Here is a 27848-nt window from a genome sequence, read left to right on the forward strand (position 1 = left end):
CTGATGGGGCAATTTCAGCTGTCTCATATCCATGGCAATATTCTATGGGGAATAGTCTAAACTTGAACAGCAACGACAAAAGCTGCCAAGTGGAAGAACATTATTTCATCCATGTGCTCTTAGTTAAATGAAGCCATGGCAAAATTTATCCAGCATGTTGATGTTTATTAAAACGAGACTGTACTCAGACAAGCACATGAATAATTCAGATTTACAAATGAGAAACTTCTGCTCTGGTAAGAATTATTGTAATGCTCAGGTCGCTTCTCCAGCCTCATTAGCGGTCTATGTTTATCCAATTCCAGCTGCTTGTTCAGCAACAGCTTTTAATCACCACCACTGTAAAGTACTTGGTCATCCCCAGAGCATTTCAAGGATATCTCTCCTCAACTTCTGACAGTCGTGGAGATACAAGCCCAATTTGTACAAAACCTGACACTTGTAGCTCACCACGCACACACACAGTCCAACGATGGCATGAAAAAGGAAGGAGAACCGGGCTTAAAAGAGCTGAACAGGGAAAATAATCAAAATACAAGGCTTTACTCACTGCCAGTCGAGCAAGCTGGATGGCAGAGAAATGTCGCTCTCCGTTTACAGTGGGCACCAAACGATTGTACAGTGCCTAGAAAAATGACATCACAACAGAATCAAAGCTAATTAATTCACAGGGACACTGCATGAACCCCCAAAATAGGGAAAACATGCTCTCTGTGGCTCATATTACACAGATTTGCAGCGTCAGTTCTTAAATACCACAAATTAAACTTGATGGAAAATACGCCATTATAGAGAGACCTATTACGCAGGGACACATATCTAGACCAACGTCAACTGCTCCTTAAGAGTTGGCAGTCAGGTGAAAGTTACCCCCTGGTCCACTCCTAACTTGCGATTCCCCAGTGCAATAAGCTGTCCACTGAGTGCCACAAAAAGGCACTTCCCAAAGTTCAGGAGCTCGTGTTGACTGGCACACTGGCTTGATACAGCACTAGAATCTCTGGGGAAAACCCATAGTTTAAATTCTTCTGACTATCACACAGACTGGATTTGGTGTTTAAAATCCCTTGCACATATCCATCATGAAATACATAGAGAAAAATTAAATGTCATGATGACATAACATGGATATAATAAGCAAATGGAATGCTTTGTGAATGATGGCGCCTGACAGTACTGTCTAAGCTGCTTACTTTAAGTACATTTGAAAGGTAAAAGAGGAAACATGAATGTTGGAAAAGGAAAATGCTGAGCTTACAGACAAATTATCAGCCTTTGAGTAAGCAGCTCACCTGGTCTGATTGAGTAGCCTCGTGTAGCATTCTGGCATCAATAGCTGCTGCCAGCAAGTTATTGGCTGCTGTAATTGCATGAATGTCCCCCGTTAAGTGAAGGTTGAACTGTAATATAAAACAAGAACAACCGATGATTACAAACTTAATGGATGAATGCAAAAGACCAAAATTTACCAATATTTGTGCAATAAACCAGCTTCACTTTGCATTATGCTGACCAAGTTTTAGCTCTGTGCTTAGCTCCAAGCTTCCAGACTCATCAACTGCAGGAAATGCTGAATTTCAGCAGCATAGCGGTTAGTGCGATGTTTTTGTAGCTTAGGGCAGAGTTCAGAGTTCAGCATCTTCTGCCGCAGTATGTACGTCTCACTGTGGAATGGGCCGATTTTCTCCAGGCGCTCCAGCTTCCTCCCACAGTCCAAAGACATACTGATTAGTGAGTTAACTAGTCACTGTAAATTGTCACCTGATTAGGTGAGGGTTAAACTGGGGGCTGTTGGGAGGGCTGGAAGGGCCTATTCTGCACTGTATTTCTAAATAAATAAAAGATAAATAAAACCCAATGACAAAGTTTTTCACCCCCCTCCCACCACACCACCCACCCAAGTGTGTGGAAGAATGTAGAATGTACAACTCATGGAACATCTGAAGCATAATGTCAATTCATTGGAAGGGAGAGGAAATACACAATGGACAAGGGATTTTGCCTGTAAGAGATGGCAAGAGAGGGCTTTGTTTAACATAAACAACAGTGCAGTTGTGTCAAATTGTCCATTTCTCAGATATATTACAGCCAGTCTAATGCACATCCACGAATAGTCAAGATTCTTGCAATTTAAAAACGACACTGTGCCAAAGGCACCCCAAACCGTTAAGTGTCAGATCTCTCACCTCCTCCATGGGGATGACCTGAGAATATCCACCTCCTGCAGCTCCACCTGCCCAGAGACAATAACTAGTTACATTGAACAACAATACTGATTCAAATCTGCTAAACATTTATACTGAATTATTAGCCCAGTAAATACAACCTCAGTATTACTATACCCAAGATTTAATGATTCAGAAAATAGTACTGCACCAGTAACTACTGGTTCACTATTGGTAATTACAAAATTATCATAAGTCCATAAGGACAAACTCACTTGCCAATTATTTTTTTAAGAGAAGGAAGTCAATATATTCTTAATCAAGTGCCATACAAACAGCAACTCTTAAAGGCCTTCTACAGTGAACTGGTAAACAGAATTACTACACGAGGGTTACGAAAAAGTAATTGTGGTGCAGAATATTGTGGTAGCCAATTGATATGCAACAATTTCCTCGTAAGAGAGGCCAAACGAGAATATATTTTAATTACACTGGTTGAGGAATACCCATAGGCCAGGCGGTAGACAGCAATCCAATATTATCATGGGTACTATGTCCAGCTGAAGGTGCTGGTAGGTACTCAGCATAACACTGTGACTAAAGAACAGCAACTCCAATATTGCAACCCTCAATACAGCAGTGGGCACCGGACTAGACTTGCTGATCAAAACTTCATCTGGGCTTGTACCCATGTTCAGCTGACCCTAGACCAAGAGTATATGATAAACTGAAGGTCAGCAATAAACTAACTGAACAACGGAGAGTGAACACTAATTCCTTTCAAGGAGAGGGGACAAGGAAGAAAGAGAACAAACTAAACCTGGAAGCAAAATAAAAGATTCTCCAGAATCAAATTTCCCCAGGTACAAGTAAGATGGCAGGAGATGGCAGTAGAACAGTTGTGCACAGCATTATCCAGATATGATCCTTTTGCATGTCTGCTGAATACACAATTTCACAACTGTCATAGAAATAAAAAAATGTAATGACCTAGCTGTTTAGGAAGCACTTATTTTTACGTTGGTTACCTTTAACGCCAAATGTTGGCCCCTGAGATGGCTGTCGCACACAGGCAAATGCGTTAACATCCAGATGAGCTGCTAGTGCTTGAACCAATCCAATTGTCACTGTGCTCTTTCCCTCTCCCAGAGGAGTTGGTGTAATACTAAACAAATACAGCAGAGAAGACATGTATTACCCTATTAAGGTGATTGCTCAACTTGAACCAAGTCCAGACAATGATTCCCAATAACAACAATTACCCACGACATGGGGCAGACAAAAATACCACTCCTATTAATCTGAGCATAAAGTCTGGACTAGCATTTCAGTGAAGAACTGAAGGAGCACAATACAGTCAGACACAATATCTATCATACTTGGCCATTTTTTCAGGTCATGGTAACTGCTTTCTCCGATAACTTGGGTTCAGCTCTGACCCCTGATGCTGCCTATGTGGAGTTTGTACGTTCTTCCTATGACATGGGTTTCCCCTGGGGATTTCAGTCTCTTCCCAGATCCCAAAACATCCAAACTGGCAGGTTAATTGTCAGGTGTAAACTTTCCCTGGTCTGTGGGATAAATATTCCCTTGAGCAGTAGGAACACTGCTCTTCACTTTGGGCCCGTGGTTTACATAAACATGCAGCAGAGAAACAGGCCCTTGGGCTCACCGACCATCAGATCCATTTACACCAATCTTATATTATTCTCTTTACATTCCCTCAGCTCCACCCCACCCTGAACTTGCTGTTTATCCAGATTCCCCCAATTCCATCTGTGCTAGTCACATTCTCCAGACTCTGTGGATTGAAGCTTGCCCTTAAACTTTAAACTGGATGTTAGCACCTCCAGTTAGGCACCGTTTAAGAACATGGACTCCATGGATAGAATAAGCACCTTCCAGAATGTAATCTTTGATTCCACAGATTCAGATTCTCTGATAATTGGAAATTCTCTCTCTTGGAATGCCCTTTCACAATTCTGTGTGGTTACTACTATATCTCTTTCCAAGAAACACCGTGACAGCTTAACCATGGTACAATACAGGCCGTTTCTCAGGTTATGAACATCAGCTCATGCCCCCCCCCTCATATGATCAATCTCCCACCATATTAAATTCAAAACTTTAACATATGAAGGCAGAAATTGGCTTTCTCTCTTCCTTAAAGTAAATGTTATGTCCTCTGTTTCTGAGACCATTGTGGTACTGAGGAGGTAAGGTTACAACAGAGCGAATTTTGTGCATTTTTCTATTTGTGGACAAGATGGGCATCTATAAAAACTAGACTCATTCGTTACTTGGAGACAGCCTGTATTATAGCGAGGAGTTCCAAGAAAAAAAATTACAATCATTTCTTACTAATGAATGAACCGGCAATAAAATGTTCTTACCCAGCAACCAATACATATTTCCCTTCCTCCCGTGTCTTCAATCTATCCAAGACAGATAGTTTCACTTTTGCTTTATTCCTTCCGTAGGCTTCTATTTCTGTTGGATGCAGCCCAATCTCTTTGGCAAGGATGTCGATTGCTTTTGGAGTTTGTGCCCGGGAGATCTCAATGTCACTGCAAGCATTTGAACAAGTCATATAGAGCAGCAAATGAGTTCCAATGAATCGTGCAAGAGCACACCTAGAAGCAAGAGCTTACAAGTACACTGCGTCTATTAAAGAGACATTTAGTCAAGAACATGAACATGAATGGAGGGATGTAGGTCATGTGCAGGCAGAACGTTTTAGGTGAATTTGGCACAGACATTATGAACAAAGGACCTCTTCCTGTGTTGTTCTACGTATACTGTAACATTTTGTTAGCTTGACACGTTGAGGATTCTGGTAGTGCTGCTGCACTAGTTAATAAAGATGATTGGATTTTATTTTATTAATGCACCAACCCCTAAATCACTTCTATTAAAAAAACCCCCGTTCAACAGTAACGCTTTGGTGAAGATGGTAAGCTACAGGGGAGCTCAGGAACTCGACTGGCGTTCAGTGGACAGCAAGTGCGGCAACATCATCTAGTGAGGCAGTGACTGAATTGTCAGCAATTCCAGGTAATCAAATCATCAGTTTTATTCCTGTGAATATCCCTTTGAAGCCAATCACTAAAACACAGGGAGAAGGCAGCTGTGATAGCTTACCTGGGGACAGGCGAGACGGGGTGCAGTTTGAGAGGCTGAAGATTCCATCTCCTGCGTTGTTGTTCTTTGAACCACCTGGTGCTGCTTTCCACTGTATTCTGTTAGGCATACATTAAGAAATGAAATAACCTTCACAGATTGATAACCTTGCTCAGTTTCCAAAAACTTATTCATTGCCATTCAGAAAAGGTGAAGTAGTTTCTTGAAATAACATGCATTAGAGGATAACCCACAACAATAAAGTACATAAATATGAACATATTTGAAGTGACTTGGGAATTTAATTCAGCCAAAATGTTAGCATAATTGACCAAAGCTCTTCGCCAGTTAAACAGTTTTGAAGGGCACCTTCTGGAAGAAAAGTAGTAAGAAACCGAAAAAATAATTGTGAAAGAATTGTATGCAGCAGACTGAGGCATATTATAGCGATGGGTATTTAGGATACATAGCAAAGAGATTTAGGTACACTGAGAATATGGAGGGCCGGCTGGTGGCATAGTGGCATCAGGGCCCGACTTTGGAGCGAAGGCTCCCAAGTTCGAATCCAGCCGGCTCCCTTACACATTTTCCATCTGTGCTGGGTTGAGTGTTGAGCTAGCAACTCAACCTTGTAAAAATAAGAAAGCCTGCTAAAAGGGGCGTCCCAATGACTCCACTCGGAGTTAAGGGCTTTCTTCTTCTTCACTGAGAATATGGAGTGTTTCAGGGCTGAAGGTTATAGATGAGAATTTGAGAGAAGGAAGACATTTTCAAATGAGTGTTGCCATTCAGGAGCCGATAATAAGTCAGTAAGTACTGGGATGTTGGATGGATGATCTTTGTCCTCCTAGGGGCCAAGGGGCTTTGAAAAGTAACAAAACTGTACAAGCAAGGTAACCAAGAGTATGCAGAAATCACAAATGGTGAGTGACAATTAAAAGAAACCAACATCCAAACACTTCCTTTGTTCTCATTTTAGTTAGATTCATTCCAAAGCAAACATCGGACAAACTCCAACCTGCAGATATGGAGGACATGTGTACCCATTTGCTGCCACTCTCTGAATCATGAAACCCCAGCTAATCTATCAAGGCAGTTCTACTGCAATGCAAATTGGTTACAACGCAATTGATGGATTCAAGAATACTACATGCATTACAAGGGCCACACTGCTTATAGCACGATCACAATTGGGAAAACTTGATTAAATCTGTGCTTTGAAAGCAACTACAACTCATTCTGCTATAACATGACTTTCTATCAGGCAATGTAACTATTGTGTTGTTGTAGAACTCCCTGTATGTTATTTTAATTCAAGATTCAAAAAGATAATCCAGGAGTGGAAAATGAGAGAAGTTCGAGATACTAAGATTGCTTCCCCTAGAGCAGCAAAATCACAGAGCAAGGTGGCTATAGTACATTATGGCTACAGAACAAGGTGGCTATATTATACGTGAGCTAAGCCACTGTTGAAATACTGTGTATGACACTGATAGGAAGGATGTAACTGCATTGGAGAGAGCACAGAAGACTCAACATGTCTCCACCAGGGATGGGCCACTTCAGAAGGAAAGACAGGCCATGCTCTCTTCTCACTGCTGCCATCAGCAAGGAGCTACAGAAGTCTTAGGTCCCACACCACCAAGTTCAGGGGCAGTTATTATCCTTCAACCATAAGGCTCCTGAACCAGTGTGGACAATTTCACTCACCTCAACAATGAGCTATTCTACAACCTATGTACTCGCTTTCAAGGACTCTAGCACTCATGTTCTCTCTCTCTTCCATGTATATATGTATGTTTTGCACAGCTTGTCATCTTTTGCACATTGGAGTGCTTGTCAGGCTTTGTGTTCAGATTTTCACTGATTCTGTTATATTTCTTTGCTTTAATGTGAGTGCCTGCAAGGAAATTAAGCTCCGGGTAGTATATGGTGAAATATACCTGCTTTGATAATAAATTACTTTGAACTTTGAGACAGGAAACACTGGCTGTTTTCCTAGGAGTGAACAAGACTGACAAGCAACATGACTGAGGTACACAAAATTATGAGATGGGGTGGACATACAAAGGAAGGAGCTCACTAGTGAGAAACTTCTGCCTTTATCAATGAGTGCAAGTTTAGGAATTGGGAGATTAGGGAGGATTGGGGATTTTTTTTTTTCTTGCAACATCCTCCCTAAGGTGGTGAAGGAGACAGATGTTTTCAAACTTCCAGTAAGAAGATGAGCACTTGATTCACCAAAGTGTAGAAGGCAGCTAGCTAAGTACTCGGAAATGGGATTAATATGGAAATATATTTCATGGTTGGCATGAACTTGCTGGGGCAGAGGGCCCGTTTCTGAGCTCTGTAATTCCATATGGTTAGATATAGGCAACATCTACTGAATGCATCTTGCTGTAAATAGGACTCAGCTCAATACTGGCCGGATTTCCTCCAGCAGGGGTTCCCAACCATTTTTTAATGCCATTGTCCCCTACCATTAACCAAGGGTCTGTGCACCCCAGGTAGGGAACTCTTGCTCTAGAGGTTTCAGGACAGTCTGTGCAGCTGAGGCTGGGAGAAAGCCAAGCAAGGAAGCTACAGGAGATTTAGTTGCTTAACAGGGTAGATTAGTGTTTCCATGGCTACTGACGTATTCCTGATGATGCTCAGACAAAGGATGCCTCCAGAAAAGATGGGAATTGGAGCAGGCAAGCAGTTTGAAGGCCACTATAATCTCAACAGAAAGGGATGAAGTCCTGCTGGCAGATTTTGGAAAGCAGAGGTTAAAAAACTCACCGACTTCTCTTTTTAGGAAAGGTTAGTCATTTCTTGATCACTCTCAGCCACCTCCTGAATGTGTGACCAAAGCAGATTGAAGGGAAAACAGGGTTTAAGACTATTTGTGCAGGAGGACAAGGTTTGAGAAAGCCTGGGACCTCCATGAGTGAGATGCGCTCCATCTCATAGGTCTGGGACCAACATAGGGAACTTCACTGGTAATCATTATACAATTAAAATAGCTTATATAGGGAGTGGAGCAGGAATTGGAAATGGAAAGTAGGAAAACCACAGGTGTGTGGAGAGGAGGAAATAAAGGCCAAAAAACAAAGGTGTTTGGAGTGCATTCATTTTCCGCATTGAGGTACAGAAGACGAGCTAAGAACACAGTTAGACAAAAAGGAAAAGTCAATGCCAGATGATGTCCTAAAAAGACAAGAGGTGCAGATCTAAAATCAGGAGCAAAAGAAAAAATTCTGTCCTAAGGCAGGATCTTAATACAACACGTCACCCATCTTCTCACTCCACAAATGCTGATCTTCTCATTCCACAAATGCTGCCTGACCCACTAGGGTCCCACTGCAGTTTGATTTATTTCCTTCCTTGTTGCAAAGTTTGAGTCAAGATGGAAGAGAATTAACAAAATACACAGGGGAACAGAAAGAGATGCGATGAGCAATGGTAACAGAAGTAGAATCAGCCGCTTCTAAACATAAGGTGAACAGGAAGAAAAAAGACATGGCACTGCTGGGAGTATAAGGGAAATGGAAGAGCAAAAATATCCAAACAAAAACACGGCACTGAATTAGATGTCAAGCATCCCGAGGAAAACAATAGATATATACACTTGTATTACACTTTCTGCAGTTACCAAGTATATTCAGACTTGGCTGTATTTGAACAGCAGAGTGCTGGAGACTGTCAGAAGTTAGACTCATTCCTTGGGAAATGTCTGACACAACCAGCGGTCTGAATTTGTGGCTAGAAAGTCTTGGATTAATGTCAGGAGTATTTTAGATGTATGCATAGGGGACAAAATATTGATTCACAGTCTTGGCTTAAAACATTACCCTGACAGGTGGATTTTGGGAGAACTGTGAGCTGGTTGCAATCCTGAATTTGAACTTGAACCTACATGAGTGGAGGGTTTAATTATTAGAAAAGCAATTTGATGGTTGCGATGCTAACTAGGTTTAATAAGTTTATATAAAAGGACAAATGTAAACCAGAATAAAATGTACAATTGCAGAAGGGCATTTTTTTTTTTTGTTTTACAATTCAAATATACAATCTGACAAAGAGACACTGGAAACAAGTTGAAAAAGATAAACAGGAACCAGTAGGCCCCTCATGTGCTTCACTATCCAAAATTATGGTCATCTTTTTCTTCAGCATCACTTTCCAGTACTTATCCTATATACCCCTTGATTTCTTAAATGTAAAAGATCAATCATTTCTGTGGTGGATCAGTCTCTGTATACGCAAGATCAACCGTCTTCTGAACGGTGAATGCCCAAGCCATCATTTGCAGACTGAGGCCTTTAGCTCCAAACACACAATTAGGAGAAACATCACCGCCACATTCCCTTGTCAAACCATGAAGAACTTTAGCCTTAGAGCAATGGAAAGAAATAAAAAGTGGAAAATAAAGCAAAATATAAAAAGGGTAAATCGGGGTAACATAAATTCTTGATAATACATGCTCTCAAGTTTCAGGTAATGAAAAAGCAGGGCCTACTGGAGCCCAGAAAAATGTAGTCTGCCTGTGGAGGTTGAGTTTGTAATGAACAATTCGAGCTTTCTTCACAAACTAGGGGGATCAATGCAAACAAATAAGCGCCTGAAACTTCATGAAATAAACAGGAAATACCAGTGTTTCTTTGAAAATAATGTAATTACTAGGCCTGCATAAAATGTATTCCAGCTGTTCAGAGAAGTTCTAATTCTTTTTTGCTAGAGGCATGGTACTGGAGAATTGTAACAGTGTTAACATGTTAGTACAACAATAAGAGGGGGAACCATTCAGTTACAGGACAGTTAGCAGAAGAACACTATTGGACAAACAAGTGGAAACCATGCATTAACTGACAATTAAACTTCATCAGAAAGCATCGATCATTAAGGAATCAGGCATGGATTTGGTCTAGTGAATCTGACTGAACTTTTTAAAAACATGGACGCTAAAGATATTGATCTACATGGCACTTTGGTAGAAGAAAATTATTACACAAGAAAATAGTAGACCATTCTGCTGTTTGATACGATCATGCCTGATTTGCCCAAGGCCTTCATACTTCTTGTGCCAGTTCTTTGGGGTCCACCATTCCTTAATCTTTAAAAAGCATATCTACCTGCTCTTTAAATACCCCTAATGATCTTCCTCAACAAGGAAGTAATTCCAGGAATTCATCAACCACTGTGATAAGATCATGCTCTCTTGTTGGTGTTGTCATCAGGAAGGTGGTACAGGAGTGTCTGGACTCGCATCACCGGGTTCAGGAACAGTGATTAACCCTGAACCTCATCAGGCTCTAAAAACAGAGGGGATAACTTCACTCACCCACAACCTACTGACTTACTTTCAAGGACTCGTCTCCTGTTCTCAATATTTATTAGTTATTTATTATTATTTTTTGTCTTTTTGTATTTGCAGGTTATCATCTTTTGCACACTGGTTGTTTGCCTTCTCGTGCGGTTTTTCATAGATTCTATTGTTTCTTTGTGTTTGCTGTGAGTACTGGAAAGAAAATGAATCTCAAGGTATATATGGTGATATATATGTACTTTGATAATAAATTTACTTTGAAAAAAATTACTGCACACTGCAGATTGAAATGACCAGCACCTAATCTAATTGCGTCTCCTTGCTTACAGTAACGGGAGAGTCTCAAATACCTCAACACCTACCTGGTTCAATTTCCCTTAGGATCTCATACATCTCTCATAGCAAGGCCCCTGACAAGGTCTCACATGGGAGATTGGTCAGGAAGGTTCAGTCGCTTGGCATTTGTGATGAGGTAGTAAATTGGATTTGACATGGCTTTATGGGAGAAGCCAGAGAGTGGTACTAGATGGTTGCCTCTCTGAGTGACATACCACAAGGATTGGTATTGGGTCCATTGTTGTTTCTATATCAGTGACGTGGATTAACCAAAATTGATTAGAGAGCTTAAGGTAAAAGAACCCTTAGGGGAAAGTGATCATTATATGATCCAAATCACCCTGAAATTTAGAAAGAAAAGCTAAAGTCAGATGCATCAATATTACAAGTGGAGTAAAGGGAATTACAGAGGCGTCCTTTTAGAATGGAGATGAAGGGGGAAATTCTTTGGCCGAGTGGTGAATTTGTGGAATTCTTTGCTACAGGCAGCTGTGGAGGCCCAGTCCTTATGTATATTTAAGGCAGAGGTTGATAGATTTTTGATAGTTCAGGGCATGAAGGAATACGTGGAGAAGGCAAGAGATTGGGTCCAAGAGGAAAATAGGTGAATTGATGAAATGGCAGAGCAGACTTGATGGGCCAAATAGCCTGATTCTGCTCCTCTGTCTTATGGTCTTATGTGAGTGATTGATAAACCTGATTCTGAGAGAGGGGAAGGAGCGGGACGCACCAGAGGTACATGCTGTAATAGCCAATAAACCAATTGTTGGAATCAAAATACCTTGCCTGGTGTCTCAAGGCTTTCTGTGTCTGCACCCCCACCATCACCCACCCCCGGCACTTCTTTGCCACCTGCCCCACATCCTTCCCCACAGCACTCTGGCCTTTGCCATTCCCAACATCCTTACTCCCATCAGTTTTACAAATCTGCTCTCCACTCCACAGTGACAAATACAGGACTGTGCTGAAGTCTTAGGCACCCTAATGATTTACATGTGCCCAAGAAATTCACATGTTACTGTATACAGGGTCTCAAAAAAGAGTTTTTGGCATATTGGCCTTTACAACTGTAAGTACTGAGTAATGGAGTTTGAATGATATGTTGAAGTGGCAAAACAGGCCTAATGTGGAGCAATGCGTACAGTTCTGGTCACCAACCGACAGAAAAGGTACAAGACTGAAAGAGTAATGAGAAAATGTATAAGGATGCATCCAGGACTTGAGGACCCAAGTTATAAGGAAATGTTAAATAGGTTCGGACTTTAGTCCCTGGAGTGCAGGAGAATGAGTGGAGATTTGATAGAGGGATACAAAATTATGGCAGGTTCCCAGTTAGACAAGGATACCTTGCAACAGATTTGACAAGTACAGTCTTCACATTCATGGACAACATTCTTCAGGCTTCTGATAATAAAGGGAGGCTTCAGGCAAACTGCCGCGCCCCCCCCCCCCCCACCCCAGGAACTGGAAAGCCAAACTCTTCCCTACCTTGATCCGCAGAGCTCCCGTCAAGAGCCCAATTCCATCGTATGATAATCCAGGTTCATTGTGCTGGAAACCATGACAGTTGGGGCTTGAGCTAAAAGCTGCAGCAGGGACAAAACACAGAACAGTTCAGTCAGATACAAAGAATATCAAAAAAAAAAGTGCTTCCCAAGTCTTTAACTGAACAAATCGAAATAATCTCAGTCCAAATGTCCACTGTTTATTCCTCTCCATAGATGCTGTCTGACTTGCTGAGTTCTGCCAGCATTTTGTGTATTGCTCAAGATTTCCAGCATCTGGTGAAGTCCAACCCAGAGAACTTCAAGACAGTTAGATGATAGTACTATGGAGACACGAGAGACTGCTAATTCTAGATTCTGACCCACTGAGTTTCTCCATCATCTTCCAGCATTCCTGTTCAACACTACACATTACTATTTTGTCACAGGAGACGCACAAAACTGCAGATGCTGAAATCTGGTACAATGCACAATCTGGAGAAGGAACTGAGTGGGTCAAGCAGGGGAAAGGAAAGAAATGGTCATTGCCCTTCAGGTTGAAACCCAGCAATTTGTCACATGGTTGAATTTACTAACAAAAAAAAAATGAACCACCACCAAAATTCAAGTTTCTAGCTTTCAAATCTAAGTATCAAAGACACTGAATAGTCTTGCATCTTGTTTCAGGTCAGAAACTCAGACAAATAATAATAATTTTCATTTACACAAAGCCTTTTATCATGACATTTGAAACCAAACATACCAAATATTTTTTAAAAATACTTTAAATATAGCATAGACAAACTTCTACAGATTGGTCATTTAAAACACACTGAAGGATAAACCTTAGTCAGGGTCAAATAGGAAAGAAGAAATGCATTGCCTCCACTCTCAAACCAAGCTCACAACAGATTCAACATGGAGATGACACTTGTGTTTGTGTACAAATACAAAGCTCCAAGTCATTGTTGACTTGCTTGAAAGGATAGGCCTTACACTTAACATTCACAAAATAAAGATGTTGTACCAATTCATCCAAGCTGAACAACATTACCCTCCAAAAATGCTGTGCAAGACCCTGCAAACAAACTACTTAGCACATCTCAGGGGTTTATTTTAAAGGGGAGATAGTGAAGAAACCAACTACTGTCTTCAGTGCACCAGCATAATCTTTTGCCATGGTTTGAAAATCAAGATCTCAAAACCAGTTTATGGTCCACCAAACAGCACTGATCCCTGCCCTCTTGTATGTTTGAGGTATGAACTACCTACAGTAGGTAGGTCTGAACATAGGAGAAACAGGACTAGTGCATTTACTCCAACAATCTCCCAAATCCACTGGCAGGATTTATTTTTAATTTTAGAGACTTACATCAAGATAATAGGCCCTTCTGGCCAAATGAGGCAATGCCACCCAATTGCACCCCCGGGACCAAGTAACCTACTAACTCCTATGTCTTTGGGGTGTGCAGAGGTAGCTAGAGCACCTGGAGGAAACCCACACAGTCACAGGAAAAATGTACACCTCCATACAGTCAGTGGGGGGATCTGAACCAAGGTCACTGGCACTGTAATATCATTATGCTAACCGCCGTGCTACTGTGCCGCCTCCGAACAAATTAACAAATCATCTTCAGCATCTAATCAATATAGTCTCTGATTACATCGCTTGCGCATCGGGGTCAAATTTGTATTCTTGGCATGTGCGCACAAGACTTCCAAAACAGGCATTACCTATTAATCTGTCGTTTTTAAAGAGATCATTAGTTGGACAAGAGGAAATGATTCAAGCGTGTTCTCAAAATCCCTGAAAATGGGCAACATTCCCACAGTGTCATGGGGATCCCCAGGCCCACTCTAAATGGAGGAGAAACAAGAAAGATATGCTTTGATAGCACTGAAAATACACAGAATCTCAGTGCAGACAGTGGAAGAAAGCACCACCTCACAAACTACTACCCACTTGTCAACAGTTGATGCAATTTCAGCCGTGGCTTACTAACAATATTCTTGGCTCAGAACCAAAGGCCGTGGGTTCAAGACGAACCCAGACATGAAATTCTTCATGTAGACAGAATATTGCATCACAAAGCCCCATGGTTTGAAATGGTTCAAATAAAATCCATCCTGGAAATACTTTACTTTGCATCAAAAGGAAAATAAAACGCATAAGGAGTTCAAAAATCAAGTCCAAACACTCAGAGCTAATTTACATTTTGCATTAGTGAAAGCTCGATCAATTACGTACTTTCCTCCTGCCAACTTCCTAGAATGCGTCACTACTTAATGTGAAATAAGTGTACACAAGAAAATTAAGTGCCAGAATGTCTGGTAAATGGCTTCCAAGATTAATCAAATCCTGGTCAAAAGTTACCAAGTAAGCACTCTCACTGAATGTGGAAGTGCGTGCTATAAACCTTGGCGATGCAAGTATGGGGAAGTCTGCTGTATGGCATTTATTGGGTTTAGCTCCACTCATTCTGGGCATCTTTGAATCGAATGTGCAAGTTTAAGACTCCTAGGTAACGGTTAAAGTGGAGAGTCACAACATTACCCATGAGGAGCAATTCAAGAGAATACAAAACCCTTGGGTGTGGAGGGTCAGAGTCACCACCACATGCCACTAAGCCAAGCAATCACCAAGAGTGCAAAGAGGATTTGAGAGAAGATGAGGGCTCAGCTACGGAGAAACTTGCAGACAGATGAGAACTGATTTGATCATTTGAAACATTTCCTTAACTGGTGAAGGATCCAGCACCATTGTATAGGAAACTCATACTTCCTGATGTTCTCAAGGACACTGAGAAAAGTGTCAATTATCCCCTCCATCCTGCATTAACTAAGGGAGGGGATGGGTCTCCACTAGAAACATAATGGAGATAAAGTCAAAGCCCACCCCACCCCCCCACATCTCCCACTCATAGCACCACAACCAATGACAGGGCTTTCAAGGAAAGCTGAACCTAAAGGCCAAGGAGACACTGGACATTTTCTCAGCAGCTACTTGCATTTAGATCACCCCTCCACCCAGAGTCGAGAGAGTGAAGAGAACAGCTCTCACCCATAAGCATTCTCAATCCAAGTCACAAAGCTACCCAAAAACCTGTTCACACTCTAGATATCACCAACTCTAATTTGCAATCCTTCTGCCAGATGCAAGCCTTCATCACACCCATCTACTCCACCACCCCCTAACCTACCATCATTGCCACCTTCAAGGAAATATATTTCAGCTACACCTTCAGCAAGCTGCTGGCATGAATGATGGGCAGCTTCAAGGACTCTGAAGTTGTAAAAGGTCAATTCTGGAAGGAAGCCATAGGTCCCTGAATGAACCTAGTGCAAGGCAAGTCTAGAAAATACCAACAATTGTTGGCTTTGAGAATGGAGATGCCAGTGATTGCCAACAGCACAAGACAAGGCTAAGCTCATAGTTACAACACTGTATATGGGAATTTCAACACTCATGGGCAGCCCCCCCCCCCCCCAGAGTTGGAGGAGTTGATTCAGCAGTGAGGCATAAACGAGCAGTATGGAGACCAAGCGAGAGAATACTCTCGTCAAAATTCAGCTCTAGAGCTTAACTAACAGTTGTCCTAAGCAGCATCTCCTGCATTCTGCTTAAGAGCAAATTCCCAGAGAGCTTTATGCTAGTAAATAAGTACAAGTCATTAACCAGTGTGAGATGGCTCTCCTGTGTGGGTGTATTAGGGAGGAGTAACATGCTGCTGCTTTGTGTAGATATTGCTGGGACTGTACTGTCAATATAATAGTCGCTGCAGCCTAAATGAAGCCATTTAACATGCTGCAGGAGCAGCTACAGGCTGGTTCATCCAGGAACAACAGTGCTCCTCCATTCTATCACTGCTACAGGAACAGAAATTAGATCAGAACGAAGGCAGTGGCAATCAACATTATCAACTCTGAGAGAAGATGCTGGGTTATTAATGTCTTTTTTTCATCTTGAAATGCCACATTTTGTGCATGCACAAACTTGGAATGCTGCATTATCAAGTTTTTCCAGTCTGTCATTGTTTTTCTTACCCCTCCAGTTTGTCATTGGGTTGGGAACATAATCGACAACATAAGTGATATTACCTTAATGATCAAGTGAAATACCTCTACATAGTAACCTATTTGCACTTCTCCCAATATATTATAAAATTATAGAGTTGCCCACTACAGCAAAAAAAACTTGTAGAAGAACGCTTCCCACTTAGAAGATATTGTGCAATCACAACTGGCACTCCTATGGAGAGCTGGGAGCACAATTCAAATTTCAGATGAAATGTTAAATCAAAGCCATATCCACAATATTCTGTTCATTTTGCAGTGTTACAAAGTAGGCAAATTATTTCTGGTGTCCTTAAGAACATTGATCCAATTATCCAATATCATTAAAACAGATTATGTGGACTTTATTTCATTGCTGGAGCTCCCTGTGCAAATTGGCGACTAGGTTTATTGCATAACAGGTAATATAATTTCAAAAGTACCTGACTGGTTGTAAATTGCTTTGGGGATGTCCCAGATTTTGGTAGCTGAAAAAACACAAGACCACTTACCTACAGAACTACTTTTAGTCAACTGTCAGGGGGTGGTGGTGTTAAAGACAGATATACTAGGGACATTTAAGAGACTCTGAGATAGGCACATGGATCAAAGAAAAATCAAAAGCCTTGTGGGAAGGGAGGGTGAGATTAATCTGAGAGCACGTTAAAAAGTCAGCACAACATTATGGGCTGAAGGGCCTATACTGAGCTGTTCCATGTTCTAACTGCACTTTCAAACAATGGTTATACATCCCTTCTGAAATCCAATCTTACCTGGTAAATCATATGCGATTATGGTCGTGTCAGCTCTCAGCCAATCATCTTTATGGCCTTCAGGTGGAGGACTGGTCACCACTACAACATCAGTCTGGTTGACCTAACAATCAAATGAAACAAAGTACCTCAAATCACTTGAGAGAATTTGTATTGTTTGAAAAAAAACACTGTAATGGATAGACTCAAGGTCAGATAAATCAACATAAGAAGAGTTAGGAACAGGATAGGTTCAAAAAAATAAATAGCTTTCTCTGGGCTGTTGATCTGTGGGAAAACATTTTAAATACAAATTTCTTAAAATAGTGTAGCCCCCCTGGCCACCCTCAGGGTCGCTCGGCTCGCTGTCGTCTAGGGAAACAGCCTCGGCCGCGCCAAACTGGATAATTAAGTTTGTGTGGATGCCGTGTGATGTACCCCTCCCCGCCCAAATAACAGACAATACACCAGATACAATTAAATGATATACAGTTTATAGATATTACTGGAACTATATAATTAAAAGAGAATAAAATATAAAAGGAAAATAAAAGGCGCCACACTTATCAAAGTTCAATCTCTTCGTGCACAAAAACCGTTGGAGCTCAAGGACCTTCTTCTTCACCCTGCGACCCCCTCGGACCACCTTGACCGGCCGCCTAGGACCAACAACGGTGGTCGACCAGACGCTCCACACGAGTCCGTCTCCGTCTCCTCGCCGAACGTCCCGCTCGGGGTCCGACCCCGTTAGTGGACTCACAGCACCTCGTCCATCCTCTGTCTCGCTCTCCCGCCTTCTCCCCCAAAACCCCGCGCATACGGTATCTTCAAATACACCAAAACCATAACAACTATCCCAATTGGTTAATAACGTATTTCTTATCACCCTCTAAACCACAATAAGCTGCTAGCGCAAACTTTCTCAGCGCTTAACACAACAAAGCCGCATTCCCCAGATTAACATAACAAAGACGCCATTTCAATTAGCCTTCGCAGTAACATAAAAATCGAAACTCCCTTACAATAGAATAAACCAATTACCAAGACGACATCAGGAAAAATACAGGGTAAAAAAAAAACTCAGTTGTACTGCACATCCATGTTGATCTTGATAGCTATATCAGTAACTGGACAGCATGGGAGAGAATCAATGAAAGGAAGAAAAGACTACAAAGTAATGGACAGAATAATTTGCAGCAAGTAATAGCAAATGGCATAAATATTGATTGCCTGACTTTACTTTCAGTTTGAAGACTACAACAATATGAACAAATGTCACATTTTAAAATATAAATGTTAACAATGAACGACACTAGAGCAGAACTAACTAATTAGGTAAGAGACCAGCCAATTTAAACATTATGGAGATGTCTGGGTATCCCGGAAGATTTCCTTTAATAAATATATTCTAAAAAAATTCCACCTGGTGGAAGCAGCTTCCGTGGCTAACTAAAAAATTAAAAATACATGAGAAAAGCAACTGTGCAAAGTTTGAACATATACTGTATAAAGCAAAATTGATTAAAATGATAAAGAAAAATATTACAAAATAAAGTTAGTAGAAATGCAAGTAAAATTTTCTAGACATTTAAAATGGTTACTAAGGAAATGTTCACGCTATAGAAAGAGTCTGAGGAATTAACAATGGAAAATAAGGACATGGAAAATTGGTTTATTATTGTCACGTGAACCTTGTTTTCCATGCCATCCATACAGATCACATTAGTGCACGAAGTTAAAACAAGAGAAAAACAATAACAGAATGCACAGTGTTACAGTTACAGAAAAAGTGCAAGTGCAGAAAATAAGGATGAAGGCCATAATGAGGTAGATCGGGAGATCGAGTTCATCATATCCATTAGTGACCATTCAATAGTCTTATAACAATGGAACTGAAGCTGACCTTGAGACTGGTGGTACGTGCTTTTAGATTTTGAATCTTCTCGCTGATGGTAGGGGGTGGAGGGTGAAGAAGGGAGAATGGTAGACAAATTACACAGGTATTTTATATTTTTCCATCGTCAAGACCAAAGGAAATAAACTTCTACTATATCCAGGATTTGGATATCTATCCAGAATAGGAAAGGATGGAGTAATGCAGCAAAATCATCACCACAGATATGGTACTAAGTAATTGTTGGACAACTTCAAATTTTGTGACAATACTCCACATGCCTTGAAAGAAGTGGCTTACGAGTTAGTTGATTCATTGTTTTAATTTTCCAAAATCCCTCAGACTCTTGAAAGGTTCCATAATATTGGAAAATAGCAGATGTAACATTTGCTTCAGAAAGGAAGGGAGACGAAAGAGAAACCAACAGGCCAATTAGCTCAAGGTTTATTATTGACAAAGAGTTAGAAACTATTAAAAATATATAACAGGGCACTTCGAAACAAAAATCGATGCCATGAAAAGTCAACATGGTTTTGTGAAAGGGAAACATGTTTGACTGACTAATTGGAGTTTATTGCAGTAGTAACAGGTACTGTGGATAAAGGGGAACCAATGTATTTATCCTTAATTTCTCAGAAGGCATTTGATATGGTACAGGTTACTGTAGGAAATAAAAACTGGCAACATAGAAAGCACATTTGGATATGAACAGAACATTGGCCATTGGCTGGCTAACAGAAAACAAAAGGCATAACTGGGTCATTTTCTAGTTGGCAAGCAACTCACAGTCTACCACATTTCAGTGCTGAGGCATCAACTTTTTAAACAATCTAAATGACTCTGATGAAGGTGCTGAAGATGACAAAAAGATAGAAAGGAGAGTTGTGAAAAGGACACAATGGGACCATAGAGATATGGCTAGCTGAGCAAATGGCAAGGATCTGGCAGTGTACTGACAAAATATGAAACGGTCGGTCCATTTTGTCAAGGGTAAAGAGCATTATCTAAATGTTGAGAGATTGCCGAGAGGTGTGGGTGTACTAGTTTACAAATGGGTACAGCAGGTTATTCGAAAAGCTAAAAGCAAGTTAACATGGGAAAGTTAACAAGGTAAAAGTTACTGCTCTGGGAACTGAATACAAAAGTAGGGAGATTATCCTTCAGTTATATGAGGTTTTGGTGAAACAATATCTTGATTACTATAACAGCCTCTTATTTAAAGGAAAAACGTGGACCCAAAGTTCCAATCACATCAGCCATGATTTTATTGAACAGCCAGCAGTGTTCCTAATTACTGTAACATGTTTGCAATATATTGTATCAATATTTATCAGGGAGATTGGGTGGGCATAAGTAGCAATCAGAATAGTTATATTAAATCAATGAATCAAATGCCAAAAAAAATTGACTGATTTGAACATATTGCATCTATATATTGGAATAACCTAGGGAAAGGAAAAGAGACCAGAGGGGCAAGATTGATTTTATTTAATAATTTCTAGAAAGTGCAGCTCAAGGACTGAAGGATAGTTAACAAGGCAGATAACATCAGGCAACTGAACTCCAGTTGTATTCGACCTTCTATAATCCGGCACCATTGGGACCTGAGGAGTGCTGGATTAGTGAAAATGCCGAATTACAGAAGGACCACATTAAGCAATAGCTAACCGCCTCATCATACCTTTAAAATACCAAAGGATTCAGAGGCCCATTTAATGTCAGAGAAATATATACAATATACATCCTGAAATGCTTTTTCTTCGCAACCATCTACGAAAACAGAGGAGCGCCCAACAGAATGAATGACAGTTAAATGTTAGAACCCCTAAGTCCCCCCCCTCGCTCCCCTCCCTCCCGCATGTAAGCGGCAGCAAGCAACAATCCCCCCTCCCCACCAGCAAAAAATAAAGTGCACCCACTGTCAGCACTCAAGCGTGAGCTAAGCAATAGCAAGGACACAGACTTGCAGTTACCCCAAAGACTACATTGCACTCGCAGTTACTGAGGGAATCCTCGTTCAGTTTCTTTTCCTCCACTTAGTAATATGCTTAAATTCAGCGGGTCACCACGTTTGATCTGAGGTCGTAGGCAGAAGAGAACGGAGCGCCGGCCGGGCACCGCCGAGGGCAGTGCGCGACTGCCGGCAGGTGGGCGAGAAGGCGGGCCCACCCAGCACACGCCAGTTCCCCCGCCGCTGGCAGGTGAGATGGGCAGGTGCTGGGCAGCCACGCCTCACGCAAATGATATTAATAAATACAGGAAAACAAGCAGGAATCGCCTGTCTGTGCTTACAAGAGTGCACCAACACATGAACAGATCTAGTGCAACCAAAACAATGCGCAGATTGGTATGGTGGCCCGGAAAATTTTAAATTACAGTTGTGCAGAAAATTTGAAATCAATGTGGATTATCGAAGGAACCGGATTACAGGTAGTCGGATTAGTGAAGATCGACCTGTACTGGGAAAAAAGCTCCCTAGTACAAACCCCATTTCCAGAAAAGTTGGGATATTTTCCAAAATGCAATAAAAACAAAAATCTGTGATATGTTAATTCACGTGAACCTTTATTTAACTGACAAAAGTACAAAGAAAAGATTTTCAATAGTTTTACTGACCAACTTAAATGTATTTTGTAAACATACACAAATTTAGAATTTGATGGCTGCAACACACTCAACAAAAGTTGGGACAGAGGCATGTTTACCATTGTGTTACGTCACCTTTCCTTTTAATAACACTTTTTAATTGTTTTGGAACTGAGGATACTAATTGTAGTAGATTTGCAATTGGAAATTTTGTCCATTCTTGCTTGATATAAGACTTCAGCTGCTCAACAGTCTGTGGTCTCCGTTGTCTGATTCTCCTCTTCATGATGCGCCATACATTTTCAATAGGAGATAGATCTGGACTGGCAGTAGGCCAGTCAAGCACACGCACTCTGTGTCTACAAAGCCACACTGTTGTAGCCCATGCAGAATGTGGTCTGGCATTGTCCTGCTGAAATAAGCATGGACGTCCCGGGAAGAGACGTCGCCTTGATGGCAACATACGTCTCTCTAAAATCCTCATATACGCCTCAGAATCAATGGTACCTTCACATACATGCAACTCACCCATGCCGTGGGCACTGATGCACCCCCATACCATCACAGATGCTGGCTTTTGCACCTTTCGTTGCTAATAATCTGGATGGTCGTTTTCATCTTTGGCACGGAGAATTCGACGCCCGTTTTTTCCAAAAACTAGCTGAAATGTGGACTCATCTGACCACAGCACACGGTTCCACAGTCTTTCGGTCCATCTGAGATGAGCCCGGGCCCAGAGAACTCACTGGCATTTCTGCATAGAGTTGATGTATGGCTTCCTCCTTGCGTAATACAGTTTCAAGTTGCATTTCTGGATGCAGCGACGGACTGTGCCGAGTGACAATGGTTTTCTGAAGTACTCCCAAGCCCAGGTGGCTATAATTGTCACAGTAGCATGACGGTTTCTTAGGCAGTGCCGCCTGAGGACTCGAAGATCACGCACATTCAACAGTGGTTTCCGACCTTGCCCTTTACGCACCGAGATGTCTCTGAATTCTCTGAATCTTTTCACAATATTATGTACAGTAGATGTTGAAAGACCTAAATTCTCTGCAATCTTGCGTTGAGAAATGTTCCTTTTGAACTGACTCACAATTCTCTCACGAATTTTGGCACAAAGGGGTGAGCCACGACCCATCCTTGCTTGCAAAGACTGAGCCTTTGATGGACGCTACTTTTATACCCAGTCATGATACCTCACCTGCTACCAATTAGCCTGCTTAACGTGGAGTCTTCCAAACCGGTGTTACTTGAATATTCTGTGCACTTTTCAATCTTATTTTAACTCTGTCCCAACTTTTGTTGAGTGTGTTGCAGCCATCAAATTCTAAATTTGTGTATGTTTACAAAATACTATTAAGTTGGTCAGTAAAACTATTGAAAATCTTTTCTTTGTACTTTTGTCAGTTAAATAAAGGTTACCTGAATTAACATATCACAGATTTTTGTTTTTATTGCATTTTGGAAAATATCGCAAATTTTCTGGAAATGGGGTTTGTAAACAAAGTACACAAGCTCCCAGGAATCAACACCATATAGTCTGTATAAATTTCAAAAAGCACATCTTATGGATTCACATTGTATTCTTTGAAGCGATGCACTTTCTTTGAATTTCAAAAGTCTTTCTAATACCATACACCAGAGTAACCACAAGTCAGAACTTGCAAGGTTGGGGCTAATTAATGAATTACATAAATAGATGGACGCAAAGCTAAGAGCAGAGCTGAAGTTTGCTACTCAGAGTGAAGAAGGTGGGTCCCACAACAGCCAACTTTTGTACTACAGTCCACAAATTAACAATTCAGATTGTCACTGTCCACAAAGAGGGTGATTAGAGCTTCCTATACAGTCAGGCTTTCTGTAGGGGTATAAAATTGCCAAATGAATTTAAAAATGCAAGAAATTACAATCTGATAAGGTGGTCTCAAATTAAATGCAAACTAAATCTAGAAGAACGGAGATCCAGCACAGTAGCATAGGGGGTATCACAGAAGCATAGAGAGCAACGTAATGCTTTACAAAGCCAGCTGTAAGATTGGGGCTCTCAATTTCCACCACTGCTTGTAAGGAGTCTGTATCTTCTCAACATGACCATGTAGGCTTTCTCTGAGTGCTCCGGTTTCCTCCCATATTCCAAAGACACACAGTTAGGGTTAGTAAATTGTGAATACACTATGTTAGAAGAGGAAGAAAGATTCTACGGGGAGTAAGGGGCGACCGTGGATGACAAGGGAAGTCAAGGACAGTATAAAAATAATAGAGAGGAAGTATAACATAGCAAGGATGAGCGGGAAGCCAGAGGATTGGGAGACTTCTAAGGAGCAACAGAAGATAACTAAAAAGGCAATACGGGGGAGAAGATGAGGTACAAAGGTAAGCTAGCCAAGAATATAAAGGAGGATAGTAAAAGCTTCTTTAGGTATGTGAAAAGGAAAAAATTAATTAAGACCAAAGTTGGGCCCTTGAAGACAGAAACAGGTGAAATTATTATGGCAGATGAGCTGAACAAGTACTTTGAATCTGTCTTCACTAGGGAAGACACAAACAATCTCCCAAATGTAATAGTGGCCAGAGGACCTAGGGTAACAGAGGAACTGAAGGAAATTCGCATCAGGCACAAAATGGTGTTGGGTAAACTGATGGAACTGAAGGCTGATAAGTCCCCAGGACCTGATGGTCTGCATCCCAGGGCACTTAAGGAGGTGGCTCTAGAAATCGTCGGCGCATTGGTAATCATTTTCCAATGTTCTATAGATTCAGGATCAGTTCCTGCGGATTGGAGGGTAGCTAATGTTATCCCACTTTTTAAGAAAGGAGGGAGAGAGAAAACAGGCAATTATAGACCAGTTAGTCTGACATCAGTGGTGGGGAAGATGCTGGAGTCAATTATAAAAGATGAAATAGCAGCATATTTGGATAGCAGTAACAGGATAGGTCCGAGTCAGCATGGATTTACGAAGGGGAAATCATGTTTGACTAATCTTCTGGAATTTTTTGAGGATGTAACTATGAAAATGGACATGGGAAAGCCAATGAATATAGTGTACCTAGACTTTCAGAAAGCCTTTGATACGGTCTCACATAGAAGGTTAGTGAGCAAAATTAGAGCACATGGTATTGGGGGTAGGATACTGACATGGATAGAAAATTGGTTGGCAGACAGGAGACAAACAGTAGGGATTAACGGGTCCTTTTCAGACTGGCAGGCAGTGACTAGCGGGGTACCGCAAGGCTCGGTGCTGGGATCACAGCTATTTACAAAAGACATTAATGATTTAGATGAAGGGAATAAAAGTAACATTAGCAAATTTGCAGATGTCACAAAGCAGGGTGACACTGTGAAACATGAGGAGGATGTTATGAGAATACAGGGTGACTTGGACAGGTTGGGTGAGTGGGCACATGCATGGCAGATGCAGTTTAATGTGGATAAATGTGAGGTTATCCACTTTGGTGGCAAGAACAGGAAGGCAGATTACTATCTGAATGATGTCAAGTTAGGAAAAGGGGAAGTACAATGAGATCTGGGTGTCCTTGTTCATCAGTCACTGAAAGTAAGCATGCAGGTACAGCAGGCAGTGAAGAAAGCTAATGGCATGTTGGCCTTCATAACAAGGGGAGTTGAGTATAGGAGCAAAGAGGTCCTTCTGCAGTTGTACAAGGCCCTGGTGAGACCGCACCTGGAGTATTGTGTGCAGTTTTGGTCTCCAAATTTGAGGAAGGACATTCTTGCTATGGGAGGAGTGCAGTGTAGGTTCACTGGGTTAATTCCAGGGATGGCGGGAATGTCATATGTTGAAAGATTGGAGCGACTGGCTTGTATACACTGGAATTTGGAAGGATGAGAGGGGATCTGATTGAAACACATAAGATTATTAAGGGATTGGACACGCTAGAGGCAGGAAACATGTTCCCGATGTTGGGTGAGTCCAGAGCCAGAGGCCACAGTTTAAAGAATAAGGAGTAGGCCATTTAGAATGGAGTTGAGGAAAAACTTTTTCACACAGAGGGTTGTGGATCTGTGGAATGCTCTGCCTCAGAAGGCAGTGGAGATCAATTCTGTGGATTCTTTCAAGAAAGAGTTAGGTAGAGCTCTTAAAGATAGCGGAGTCAAGGGATATGGGGAGAAGGCAGGGCCAGGGTACTGATTGTGGATGATCAGCCATGATCACATTGAATGGCAGTGCTGGCTCGAAGGGCCAAATGGCCTACTCCTGCACCTATTGTCTATTGTTAACACCAGAATCGTGGCAGCACTTATGGGCTACCCATCACATTCCTCACCAATTTGATTTGAAGCAAACAACACACTTAATTGTATGTTTCGATGTACACGTGGCAAATAAAGCTAAAGTTTGAGGTATTAGATTGAAAGCACCTGAATAACAGTGATTTTCAGAGCTTTGGAAAGAGCAATGAATGGGACCAATTAACGCAAAACTTCAAAAACGTGGGAACTTGAGACTTCTAGTTTGGACTAGAAGTTATCAGTTTATGGGATATTACTCCAATTCACTATCCAAGGCGGACTTAATTCAAATTTTTTGTATTATGTTACAAATTAAGATAAATTTTCTAAGGATCCCAGCCAGTTTAATGTGAGCACGAGAAAGAAAACCTGGTGAGCCAGATGGCAAACCACTGGGATTCCCAAACAGTGGGTTAATGGATTAAGAGTTTAACTGTAGCTTGCTCTGTGGGGAGCTGGCAAAGACTGTGACGTTATAATTCCACAATTCTGTGAGTGCAAGCACAGCAAACATTTAGAAATAGCAACAAGATTAATAAGCTATTAAAAAAACCTAGTAGCAGTAAAGTTAATGTGAACCAAATTCAGACAGGCCATTTCTGAGAGCAGTACGTCAAGTTCTAGCCTCCCTGTTTTAATAGAGAAAATGGAGAGAATGCAAAAAGAATATTTAGGGGTGTTGGTTAGGGTGTGTAAATGCTATTTTTCTTGTAGTTTAACTTTCCTTTGCTTGCTCGTTTTTTAAATATATTATCACTTTTACACATGTAAATGTTCAGTGAATTTTCCAGCAATTATGGTACAGTTGCTTCTGCATTCTTCTAGAAGCCTCTTAGCTTTATGTAACAGGTGTCACACCATTTGAAATTGGCCATTTTATGGGTTAGTTGTTACCACTGGAACTTTGTCATCTCTGGTGAGTATGAGACAACCACAACTGCTTTTTTCTTTCTCTCTCTTCTTTGTTCTCTCGGCCCCTCTCACGCTGTTCTTGTAACACTCAATAAGATGGCCTTAAGCAAAAGGTTTTATGCCTCATTCTTGACGTCCAAAGAAACTTGGGATCACAGAAGCATTGATCCAACAACTGTTGCTGCAAAATACATCATACATCTGGCAAAGATGAGCAGGGTGGGTGGTTCTCCTTCCACTTTGAAACATTCAGCTGATCACACAGAGAGATTTAAAGTGAAAAAGCAGGAAGCAGGACAAAACAAAAAGTGGCATTTATAGAGGTCATCAGGACAACAGAAAGGGAATTCAGTAGGAACCTCAGGGTGGTTGAGGCAAGTAATTTCAATGCATGTAAACACAAAGGAGATTAGAACGAGAGGAGAATAATGCAGGGAGGCACAAGTGCAGCGTGAACAATGGAAGCACACTGGCACTAACATCCTGTTTCTGGACTACTTAATGCAAGTTATTTACTCAACTTGGAAGAACATTTTGTTTATGGGGAGTAAAAACCTAAATATTCCTAGATTGACACTTTGAGTTTACAATCTTAACACAAATGAGATTTGCAGAATGTTCTGCTTGTTCATTGTTACTGTTTAATTCAACTGTTGTCATTCTGCACAATGGATCAGGGCTCTTACCAGTTCCATGACGTTAGCACTCTGCCAAAGGCAGCTCACAGCCACTAACCCTTCCATCTGTACGAGCTTCTGCAGGGCCGCTTCCAGTGAGCTGCCCTCTCCTATAATCAAAACCTTCCGACCAACAGCGAGCAGATCTGCAGGTAGGTGGAATATAAACAAAACTAATTGTGACATTGGTAGGTCCACATTCACAGCAAATCCCTTTACCTCATGGTCATTAGAGAGAACCAATAGGCTACCTTAAATAAATGTAATCTCAATGCAACAGCATCTGTGACCAGGACATTATAAGATCGGCAG

General features: G+C 41.3%; 1 protein-coding gene across 1 annotated transcript in view; it reads right to left on the reverse strand.

Moving 5' to 3' along the window:
* mthfd1l (methylenetetrahydrofolate dehydrogenase (NADP+ dependent) 1 like) overlaps nucleotides 1–27848 on the reverse strand; it is a 162490-nt gene that overhangs the window by 99058 nt on the left and 35584 nt on the right. Inside the window, exons 7-15 of the mRNA XM_072265636.1 lie at nucleotides 27546–27682; nucleotides 17240–17342; nucleotides 12418–12515; nucleotides 5307–5404; nucleotides 4559–4732; nucleotides 3194–3330; nucleotides 2187–2233; nucleotides 1293–1400; nucleotides 551–625 (exon numbers count right to left, since the gene is read on the reverse strand). Of these exons, the coding sequence (XP_072121737.1) occupies nucleotides 551–625; nucleotides 1293–1400; nucleotides 2187–2233; nucleotides 3194–3330; nucleotides 4559–4732; nucleotides 5307–5404; nucleotides 12418–12515; nucleotides 17240–17342; nucleotides 27546–27682 (977 nt within the window). The remainder of the gene's footprint in view (nucleotides 1–550; nucleotides 626–1292; nucleotides 1401–2186; nucleotides 2234–3193; nucleotides 3331–4558; nucleotides 4733–5306; nucleotides 5405–12417; nucleotides 12516–17239; nucleotides 17343–27545; nucleotides 27683–27848) is intronic.

Source organism: Mobula birostris, chromosome 8 (assembly GCF_030028105.1).
Source record: "Mobula birostris isolate sMobBir1 chromosome 8, sMobBir1.hap1, whole genome shotgun sequence".
In the NCBI taxonomy this organism is placed as follows: domain Eukaryota; kingdom Metazoa; phylum Chordata; class Chondrichthyes; order Myliobatiformes; family Myliobatidae; genus Mobula; species Mobula birostris.